The sequence below is a fragment of the Plectropomus leopardus genome, chromosome 22, assembly GCF_026936395.1.
Source record: "Plectropomus leopardus strain MGB_pleo_1.0 chromosome 22, ASM2693639v1, whole genome shotgun sequence".
Lineage (NCBI taxonomy): Eukaryota > Metazoa > Chordata > Actinopteri > Perciformes > Serranidae > Plectropomus > Plectropomus leopardus.
Genome location: NC_142197.1, coordinates 1,195,001 through 1,205,000, shown reverse-complemented (window position 1 = coordinate 1,205,000; position 10,000 = coordinate 1,195,001). Strand labels below are relative to the sequence as shown.

General features: G+C 37.6%; 1 protein-coding gene across 7 annotated transcripts in view; it reads right to left on the bottom strand.

Moving 5' to 3' along the window:
• The window catches only part of dgki (diacylglycerol kinase, iota), an 85,839-nt gene that overhangs the window by 25,957 nt on the left and 49,882 nt on the right, over positions 1 to 10,000 (bottom strand). For all 7 annotated transcript variants that reach the window (XM_088072904.1, XM_088072907.1, XM_088072908.1 and 4 more), the window contains exons 10-17: positions 9,409 to 9,504; positions 7,771 to 7,853; positions 7,227 to 7,287; positions 5,748 to 5,861; positions 3,339 to 3,464; positions 2,111 to 2,189; positions 1,823 to 1,878; positions 437 to 499 (exon numbers count right to left, since the gene is read on the bottom strand). In XM_088072904.1, coding sequence (XP_087929030.1) covers positions 437 to 499; positions 1,823 to 1,878; positions 2,111 to 2,189; positions 3,339 to 3,464; positions 5,748 to 5,861; positions 7,227 to 7,287; positions 7,771 to 7,853; positions 9,409 to 9,504 — 678 coding nt within the window. The remainder of the gene's footprint in view (positions 1 to 436; positions 500 to 1,822; positions 1,879 to 2,110; positions 2,190 to 3,338; positions 3,465 to 5,747; positions 5,862 to 7,226; positions 7,288 to 7,770; positions 7,854 to 9,408; positions 9,505 to 10,000) is intronic.

Below are 10,000 nucleotides of genomic sequence, written 5' to 3'. Positions count from 1 at the left end.
ATTTTAAATTATTTTTTTAATATAATCTTTAAATTACTTTTCTTCAACTGTTTATAACAGGTAAAAGCTCGGCCCCTCCTCGCCTGGTTCTCGTTTCTTCAATGTGAACATTTTTAGTTTTGTTAAACTTCAATGATTACTTCATTGTTTGTTTTTGGACAAATCAAATTATTTAAATAAGCTCATTTTGGTTTTGCAAATTTGTGTATCATTATTTTCTGAGAAAAGAAAAATCAATAATGGAAATGATTATTTGTTGCTGTGATCCCGGAGGAGAGGTCAGCGGGGAGGATTCGGTGTCCCACTGAAGGACACTCGAGCACGGCGGGCGCGTAACGAGGAGCTGAAGGACGGCGGTTTAATCACCCGACCGACCTGCGGCCCAGACATGTCGACACGGAAAACGACACGGAGCAGAGAGAGTGTGAACACTCACCACCACTCTGACGTGCTTGGACAAATCCCTCGAGCTCCTCTGGAGGAAATCTGAGAACGCAGCCTGCAAACACACACACACACACACACACACACACACACACACACACACACACACACACACACACACACACACACACACACACACACACACACACACACACACACACGCACGCACACAGACACACAGACAGACAGACAGACACACACACACAAAGGCAGAAAAGGTCCTGATCAGAGTTACACTTCATTACATTTCCCTCTTTAACAGAAATAACTCCTCTGTGCGCTTCAACGCTCAACCTGCAGATTCTAATTGTCCAAAAATCTCTTTAAAGCTTCAATTAGAAAAAATGAAAACCAACAAAAAGACAAAAGTGGAGAAAAGTTCATATCTACATAAAAACTGCTGATTAAACTTAAAATTAATTATAAATGATACAAAAAATGATCAAACAGTAAAAAAAAAATCTACAATGATGTTTTCTTTAAAAGCTGTTGGCGATTTTATTTTTTTAAAGAAAAAACATGATTTTATTTTTTTTTTAACAAATGTTCTGTGATGTTTAGGGAAAATTTTTATGATTTTTTTAAGAAACATTTTCGCCAAAAAAAACATCTCTAACTTTTTTTGGCATTTTCTAAAGTTTTTTTTTTTATTTAAACATTTTTGGCGATTTTTAGCAAAATGTTTTCTTCTTTAAAACATTTTGGTGATTTTCAAAGAAAACATTTTGGCAATTTTTTTAACCTTTAAATTTTTTGGGGTCAGGCTTCAACAATTTCCAGGCTTGGAAATTGTTATTTGAAAATTCCATGACTGTTCCAGGTTATTCATGACTGTTTGAACTCTGATTTTTACAGATGGATAACCTGAATTTAAAAAAAAACACCTGCGGTCAGGACTACTGTTGTGCAGAGGCACTGAAACAGTGTGCGTCTGCTGATGTGTAGATTGTGAGCCGACTGCGTCCTTCTGTCCGCAGTAAGAACTCTGTTTGTCCTGAAACACGTTTTTTGATTTGAAACGCTCCACATGCTTCTTTGTGTTTGTCTTTTTAAAACAGACAGAGCGAGCGGGAAAGTTTATGCTGCACGAGTGTGTGAGGAGTGTGTGAGGAGTGTGTGAGGAGTGTGTGAGGAGTGTGTGAAGAGTGTGTGAGGAGTGTGTGAGGAGTGTGTGAGGAGTGTGTGAAGAGTGTGTGAAGAGTGTGTGAGGAGTGTGTGAGGAGTGTGTGAAGAGTGTGTGAAGAGTGTGTGAGGAGTGTGTGAAGAGTGTGAGGAGTGTGTGAAGAGTGTGTGAAGAGTGTGTGAAGAGTGTGTGAAGAGTGTGTGAGGAGTGTGTGAGGAGTGTGTGAAGGTATAAAAAGTCAGGCGGGACACTCACTCCTGCATAGAACATCTTGTTGCGGAAGCGACTGTTGAACTTTTCGGGGTTGGCCTCTGCAGAGACACAATGAGAGAAGAAGAGCACATTAAACTCTGACGAACGTCAGAGGGAGAAATGGGACTCGTTGGCGCATGCACGAACGCCCTGATGTGTCCTTTTAAATATTTCATCTCATTCTGCTCGTCTTTGGGCGCAGAGCGATGCATTAACGGCACAGAGAGGAGGACTTAATGGAATATAAATAGAGTTAATACAGGATGAAAAGTAAAAATAGAGTGCGGCGACCTCTGGACTCGTGGAACTCCAGGGTGACGTGAGCGTCGAAGCCCAGGCTGAAGTAGTTGTTGAACACGTTCAGAGGCAGCTGAGGACACAGAGACACAATTTAAAGTCAGTGTTGCAGAAATATCACACAGTTTATTCACACTGACAGCTGATACTCCAGCTCTGTGTGAGGCATCTTTGTTCATCCATCGAGTGGCACAAACTTACACACACACATTTCTGTCTGCACACACACACATTTCTGTCTGCACACACACACACATTTCTGTCTGCACACACACACACATCTTCAAAATGGATTTCTACCTCTGACAGAGGGACCAGCTTTTATTTATTTATTATTATTATTATTATTATTATTATTATATTATTATTATATTATATACAGTATATAATAATTATTATTATATTATTATATATATTATATTATTATTATTAGTAAATATTGGCAGTTTTTTTCTTTATATATATATTGGCAATTTAAAAAAAACAACAACAAAAAAAACCCAGTGATTTTTATTTTGGCAGTTTTGTGTGTTTTTTTTCTTGGAAGTTGTGTGTTCTTTAAAAATCACCCAAAAATGATGCCATTTATCACAGCCAGAAACTGTAAAAACAGAAATTATCATTGAATTTTCAACTTTTTAACAGTCCTTGAATGCATCAAACCCACATCTCTGGTCCAGAGAAAAGACGAACACAGGTTCATACACATTTTTACCAACAAATTTCTACGACTTTTCCATGACATTTCTCTGACTTTGAGGCAAATTATCAAGACCACACAGTCTCTGAGCAATTTTTTTTTCATTTGTTTTTTTTCCCCACAATTTTTTTTGTGATTTTTAAAGATTTTTTTTTTTAAATTGGTAATTTTCTTTTTCTTAAACATTTTTTGGCAATTTGTTTTCCTATAAAAATAATTTTTAAAAGAAACATTTTGATGATTTTTACAGACAACATTTTGGCAAAAGAAATTCTTCAAATTTTTTGACACGATTTGTCACAGCAAGAAACTGTAAAAACAGAAATTGTCTGTAAAACAAAATTCAAGGACTTTTACAAAACTGTAACTTTTTCAGGTTTTTCATGACTGTAGGAACCATGTTTAGTGTAACGGGATGGGCTTTTTCTGTTTCGCGTACACATACACGCGCGTACACACACACACACACACACACACGCGCGCGTACACACACACACACACACACTCTGCCTGACCCCTGACCTTCTGCGTGCCCTCCTCCGGCTGTGCAGCACCTTTCTCCACCTGCAGGTTCCACCTGTCCAGCTGCACCACCGAGCCGTCCTCCACGTGACATAAAACCTTGGACACTGGCTCATCTGTGTAACCCTGCACACACACACACACACACACACACACACACACACACACAAACATCATTTACGATATCACACATATCTAACGAGAGAAAGAGTGAATTTAAAAAGAACATCTACAGTCAGCAGTTACAGCATTTCAACAATATTTTTATTACAGATGATTTCATACAGAATATGTGCAGAAGTTTCTGTAGTAGTTTGTAGTTTATGTAGTTATTTAGTTTTCATTAACCCTTTAGGGCCCGTTTTAATATCACACACACTCGTATCGCTCTGCACACGAAATGCGCTTTTTAAAAATCAAGCTTTAATAAATATTACACATTAATATGATTTCCAACTTTAATCAAGTTTATTTTTAACCATCATCAGTCCTAATCATAAATACTAAATATTCATTAATTCTCAAAATCTTAACCCTTTAAATGCCAGGTTTTCCATGAAATCATGTATTCCAAACCTGCAGGTTTGTGAAACAAAATTCCATGACTAGTTTTCCAGAACTTTTCCAGGCTTGCAAACTCCAAGACTTTTTTTCAGGTTTTTCATAATTGCTTGAACCTCAATTACTGCAGAGCAAAATATCTGAATCCCATTTCAGGTTTTATGATCGCTGCAAACCCACATCACTGCTGCGGAGAGAAGACTAATGGAGGAATGTGGGTGAGCGTAAAGGTCTCCTCTGCTCTACTGCAGTACAGTTACGCAATGTATGTGTGTGTGTGCATGTGTGTGTGTGTGTGTGTGTGTGTGTGTGTCTGTGTGTGTGTGTGTGTGTGTGTGTGTCAAAGGGCAGATTGTGGATGCTTCAGCACTTCACCTTATTTTAGTAACAAACTGAAAGAGCCCAGAGTGCCCGCACACTGAAGGACGCTTTACTTTATATTTTACTTTTCTGATTTTTTTGTCTGCAGCTGTGTGTGCAGCGGAGTACAAGTGCTGACGAGGTTCGATAGTGTCAGCGTGAGATCCGAATGTGAATGAAAAGTAGATAAACAGGTAGTAAATGAGTTTTTGGGGCTGCCAACACGTTGTCATGCCAAATCATCACAGGTTGCCGTTTTGCAGTGGACTTCTGCGTCTACATATTACGCTCCAGGTATCCGTCTGAGTCTGCTGCTGACGCTCCAGGATGCTGCTACTGTGACGTCAACAAAAGCACATGGCAACCAACGCCGGGACGTCAACAAAAGCACATGGCAACCAACGCCGGGACGTCAACAAAAGCGTTGGTAAATTCACAGACGTGATCGTTATTTATCGTGTTTATTGTCATCATTTTTTCTGTTGTGTTGTTATGCCTATTTTACTAGTTGCAGATTTGTTTGCTATTTAATGTTTTTCATCATGATTTTATTGCTTTTTTGAACTTTTTACGGCCACTGCTGCGAGTTTTTTGCTTTTTCTGAATGTTTTGCGGTCAGACTTTATAGATCCTTTTGGCCCTCTGAATGTCATTCTGGGGAATTGCTGTAAAAAAAAAACTTCATGCTAAATTTTCCCTGAAGCAACAATAGTTTGATGAACAGCTTTAATCTGCCTTTTTTCAGCTGTGATTTTGTGGTTTTTCAGCATGAAGGAAAAAGAGTCGAGTGCAGCTCTGACAGAGCAGAGGCAGGACGGAGAGGATTACAGGGAACAGCAGCGAGTGTGTCGTCTCTTTTTGACGTGTTGCGCCTCTGAAAGGTCAGACAATGGCTTCATGTCAGGGTTCAGAGGAACGCAGGAGGAAGTCTGTCGGAGACTTCCTGGAATGTGCTGAGTTTTTCTGGAGTCTGAGAGGCAAAACACGAGTTTATTTGAACTATTTCTCCATATTTCACACTTGTTTTATCTTCCTCTGACGTATTTTACATTCACACATTCAAATGAAATGTTTCCTTTGTCTGAAATGCATCTTTTTTTTAATGATGATTGTTTATTTTTATACTTATTTTGATTGTTTTTTATTAAGTTAATTTTAATTTCAGATTTTTATTATATACCTGACATTTTTACCATAAATTCTACACAGATTTTTTTCCCACTAGATTCATTTTTATTTGCATCTATTTATTTTTTCATATTTTTTTTTTTATATGCTTATTGTACGACGTTAGATTTCTATTCTATTCTATTCTATTCTACTTTTGCATTTTTTACAGTGCATTATACTGTGAAAATGTTGTTTTCTTAATAAATTGGTGCATTTCTTTGGATAATGTTTTGCAAAGGTATTTCTTAGTGTGACTGTTAAAGGGTTAAATGAGAGATGCGACGTCCTGCCGCTCAGAAGTCAAGGCCACAAACTCACCCCGCCCCAGTTGAGCGTCCTGGCGAGGTCATTTCCTGTTCCCAGAGGAAGAACAGCGACCGGAGGCTGAGGGTTCATCTGCAGCTCATCGAGAGCCGACAGGATCCACCCCACCTACACACACACACACACACACACACACACACACACAGACACACACACAGACACACACACAGACACACACACACACACACACACACACACACACACACACACACACACACACACACACACACACACACACACACACACACACACACACACACACACACACACACACACACACACACAGACACACACAGACACACACACAGACACACACACAGACACACACACAGACAGACAGACACACACACACACACACACACACACACACACACACACACACACACACACACACACACACACACACAGACAGACAGACACACACACACACACACACACACACACACACACACACACACAGACACACACACAGACAGACACACAGACACACACACACACACAGACAGACAGACACACACACACACAAACACAGACACACAGACACACAGACACACAGACAGACAGACACACACACACACACACAGACAGACACACACACACACACACACACACACACACACACACACACACACACACACACACACACACACACACACAGACACACAGACACACACACAGACAGACACACAGACACACAGACAGACAGACACACACACACACAAACACAGACACACACAAACACAGACACACAGACACACAGACACACAGACACACACACACACAGACAGACAGACACACACACACATACACAGACACACACACACACACTTGGCTTCAGGTGGAGGAAATACAAAACATGTCTTCTAACTAAATTTTAGCATTTTTTATTTTAAACTTTATGGGGGGTAATTTTAATAGTAAAAATTCTGGCCATATTTTTTGTCTTATTGTGTCTAATTGTGTTAATTTGTAAGAAAAACATGTTGGTGGATAAATTTTGATGTTTAAATGTTGCCAGTTACATTTTGGCATTTTTTCTTTAAAAGTTGTTGGTGATTTAAAAAAAAAAAAAAAAAAAGCATGCAGGCATGTTTTCTCTGAAAATTACAGCAATTTTTTGGCAACTTTTGGTTGCCAAAAAAATTGGCTATTTATTTATTTTCATTTTATTGTGATTTTTTAAAGGAAAACATGCTCTTCAAAACCGTGGACCTGTGGGTTCAGATGGTATATTTTTTTTAAAAATCCCCCAAAATGACACCATTTATCACAGCCACAAAAGTGTAAAAACAGAAATTATTTTTAAATTTCCCACGGTGAAACAAAATTCCATGACTTTTCCAAAACTTTTAGGGTTCATTTAGTCTTTCAAAACTTTTCCAGGTTGGTAAAATGCTATTTGCAAATTCCATGCCTTCTCCAGGTTTTCCATGACCGTACAGACCTCGTATAGAAGCAGATAATAATTCTCACCGTGCCGTCTCCTCCGCAGGCAAGGATCCGCAGATTTGGCACTTTACGATACAACTCCAACCTGACAGTTTGACAGTAAAGTTTAGTTTAGTGTCATCAGTCCGACTTCAAGGGAAACTGCTTCAATGCTGCTAGTTCTCTGAGCCAGTTTGGTGCATAAAATAATCAAAAAAACCTTAAGAAAAAGGTAAAACATAACAGGAATTTATTAAAAAAAAAAAAAAAAAAAAAGACAATATTTCTCCAACTTTTAAAATAATAACGACAACAACAATAATAGTAATAGTAATAATAATAATAATAATAACAATAATAATAATATCCAACAATCCCGCCCAGTTAGTTTATTTCAATTCATTTCTTTCTGAATGTTTCGTTTCCTTTCAATCCATTTTTGTTTTGAGATATATAACCACATTGTTTAGGTATCAGATGTTTAAAATGCTTGTGAAAGGAGTTTGAAAGCAGCACTACAAACTCACGTCAGCCCAGGTGTTAAAGGGTTAATAAAAGCTGAAGACGGTCCCAGCTGAAGCGTACTTACGCCTCCCGCAGCCCCCCCTGTGACAGGTCGAAGACTTGTCGCGGGTTCAAGATCCACATGAACATCTGTAACACCTTGGCGCCCTGAAACACACGAAGCTGTTTTTAAGGAAAACGTTTGGTGATTTTTAAAGACAACATTTTGGATCTGGTTTTATTTTTTCATTTTTGGTGTTTTTTCAAGGAAACATTTTTGGAAATTTGTTTTCTTTAATTTCTTGTGATTTTTAAAAATAATATGGTAATTTTTTTTTGGTAATTTGTAATATGTATTTAATAATATTTAATTTATATTTATATTATTTTTTCTTGAAAGGCATGTTTTATTAAAAAAAAAAAACACACCAAAAATGACAGCGTTTATCACAGCCAGAATCTGTAAAAAAAGACATTGTGGTTGGATTTTTAAGTTTCCGTCTGCAGAGACACGCAGAGAAATACAGAATCAAAGTTTTCCTTCCACAAACGACCTCATTAACAAAAGTACAAACGGTCAAACTAACACAAGTGCTTTGTTTATTTTCGGGCAGCTCCTGTAAATGATGATTACAGCCACAAATGTGTGCGATTTAAATCACACACTGACGTTAAGATGATAATAATGACGCAAACGCAGGTCACGTGATCAGACTGATCCCGTCTGAAGCGACGCCGTCCTCATTAAACACGTCGTTATGACTCAGACAGCCTGACGATGACGGCGGAGCTCAGAGGTTTCATTACAGCGCTAAATTAATTCAGTAATCACACTCTGACACCCTGCGGAGACCCGACAGCGGAGGTGTAAATGAATAAAAGACGAAGATTTATTAAAATCTGATAATGTCATGATGACATGCATCTGATTTCTGCAGTCTGAAACGCCGTTAGGCTGTTGAAGCTCCGGGGTCGCACACTTTTTATTCCTGCGATGAAAATGATTTTCACAGACAGAGACGGGGTTTCCAGGACTTTTCCAGGACTTTAAAGACCAAACGTTCTCCAAAACGAACGTCGATGCGCTTTATTTTTAATCACTGTGTCAGAGCGTTTTAAATATATATGATGTGAAAAAAAGAATGAATTCAGAACAGGATCAGAGCTGAATATTTAAATATAATTTAGGGACTTATAACGGGGGGCAAAAGGAGGAAGTGGGGAGGGACTTGTGTTTTAGGGGAGGGGCATACAACTTTTAATTGTTGAATTTCTTATTTACTTTATCGCCACTTTTTAAATTTTGGACTTTTACTTCCTTTAAATTTCTTTGGTGATTTTGAAATATCGTTCATTGTTTTCTTTATTTTTATTTTTTATTGTTTTGAAAGGCGATTATTTATCTGTAAAGAATTTTTGTCAATTTTTAAGAAAACATACCTTCCATGGACATTTATTGTTCTTTAAAAACTTGATTGATTTTGAAAATTGGACATTTTTTGTTTTTTAAAATTTTTTGGTCTATTTAAAAAAAGTTTCATGACTTTCCAGGTTTTCCATGACCGTTCAAACCCCGTGGAGAAAGTAGTGCAGCATAATGCCGACAGGAACTGAGGAACTGACTGAGATTCATAAAAACACTAAAATAAGCAATAAATAATAAAGAATCCTCTGAAATTACAGCGCAGAGTAAAATTTCACAAAACATTCAGAGTTCGCTGACCTGGTTGCCGCCACTCTTTGGATTGACAAAAACCAGGATGGGCTTCATGAGAGGTGAAGGAAGCGGCTTCAACATGAACGGACGCCATTTAGACTCCTGAGGACGAAGACAGGAAGAGACAGAGACAGAGAGACAGAGAGACAGAGAGACGGAGACAGAGGGAGTTAGACAAAGACAGAAACGATCACGCTTAGAAACATACTTAGTTTTTATTTTCAGATTTAGTCTCCAGAAATTATTTTAGGGTGAAACCAGACGGAGGCTAAATTAAAATAATATTGGTTTGATTTTTTTTAAAAACAAAAAAAAGAAGCAATGAGCAACTTGGCAAAGGATGTCCAAAAAACATGCGGAAAAAAATAGCAAAAAGTGACTTGAATTAGCTGTGGAGAGATTATTAGAAAAAAAAATACATTGAGAACTATATTTATAATTCTTATCATTATATGTTTAAAATATTTTACAGAAAAATACATTTTTTTAAATTCAATTTTTATTTAATTTATTTTATTCAGGGTATTTTCTTGTCTTTTTATGTGTTTCACCTTAATTTTCATGTCACTTTTTTTAAATTTTCATGTTAATTTTTGCT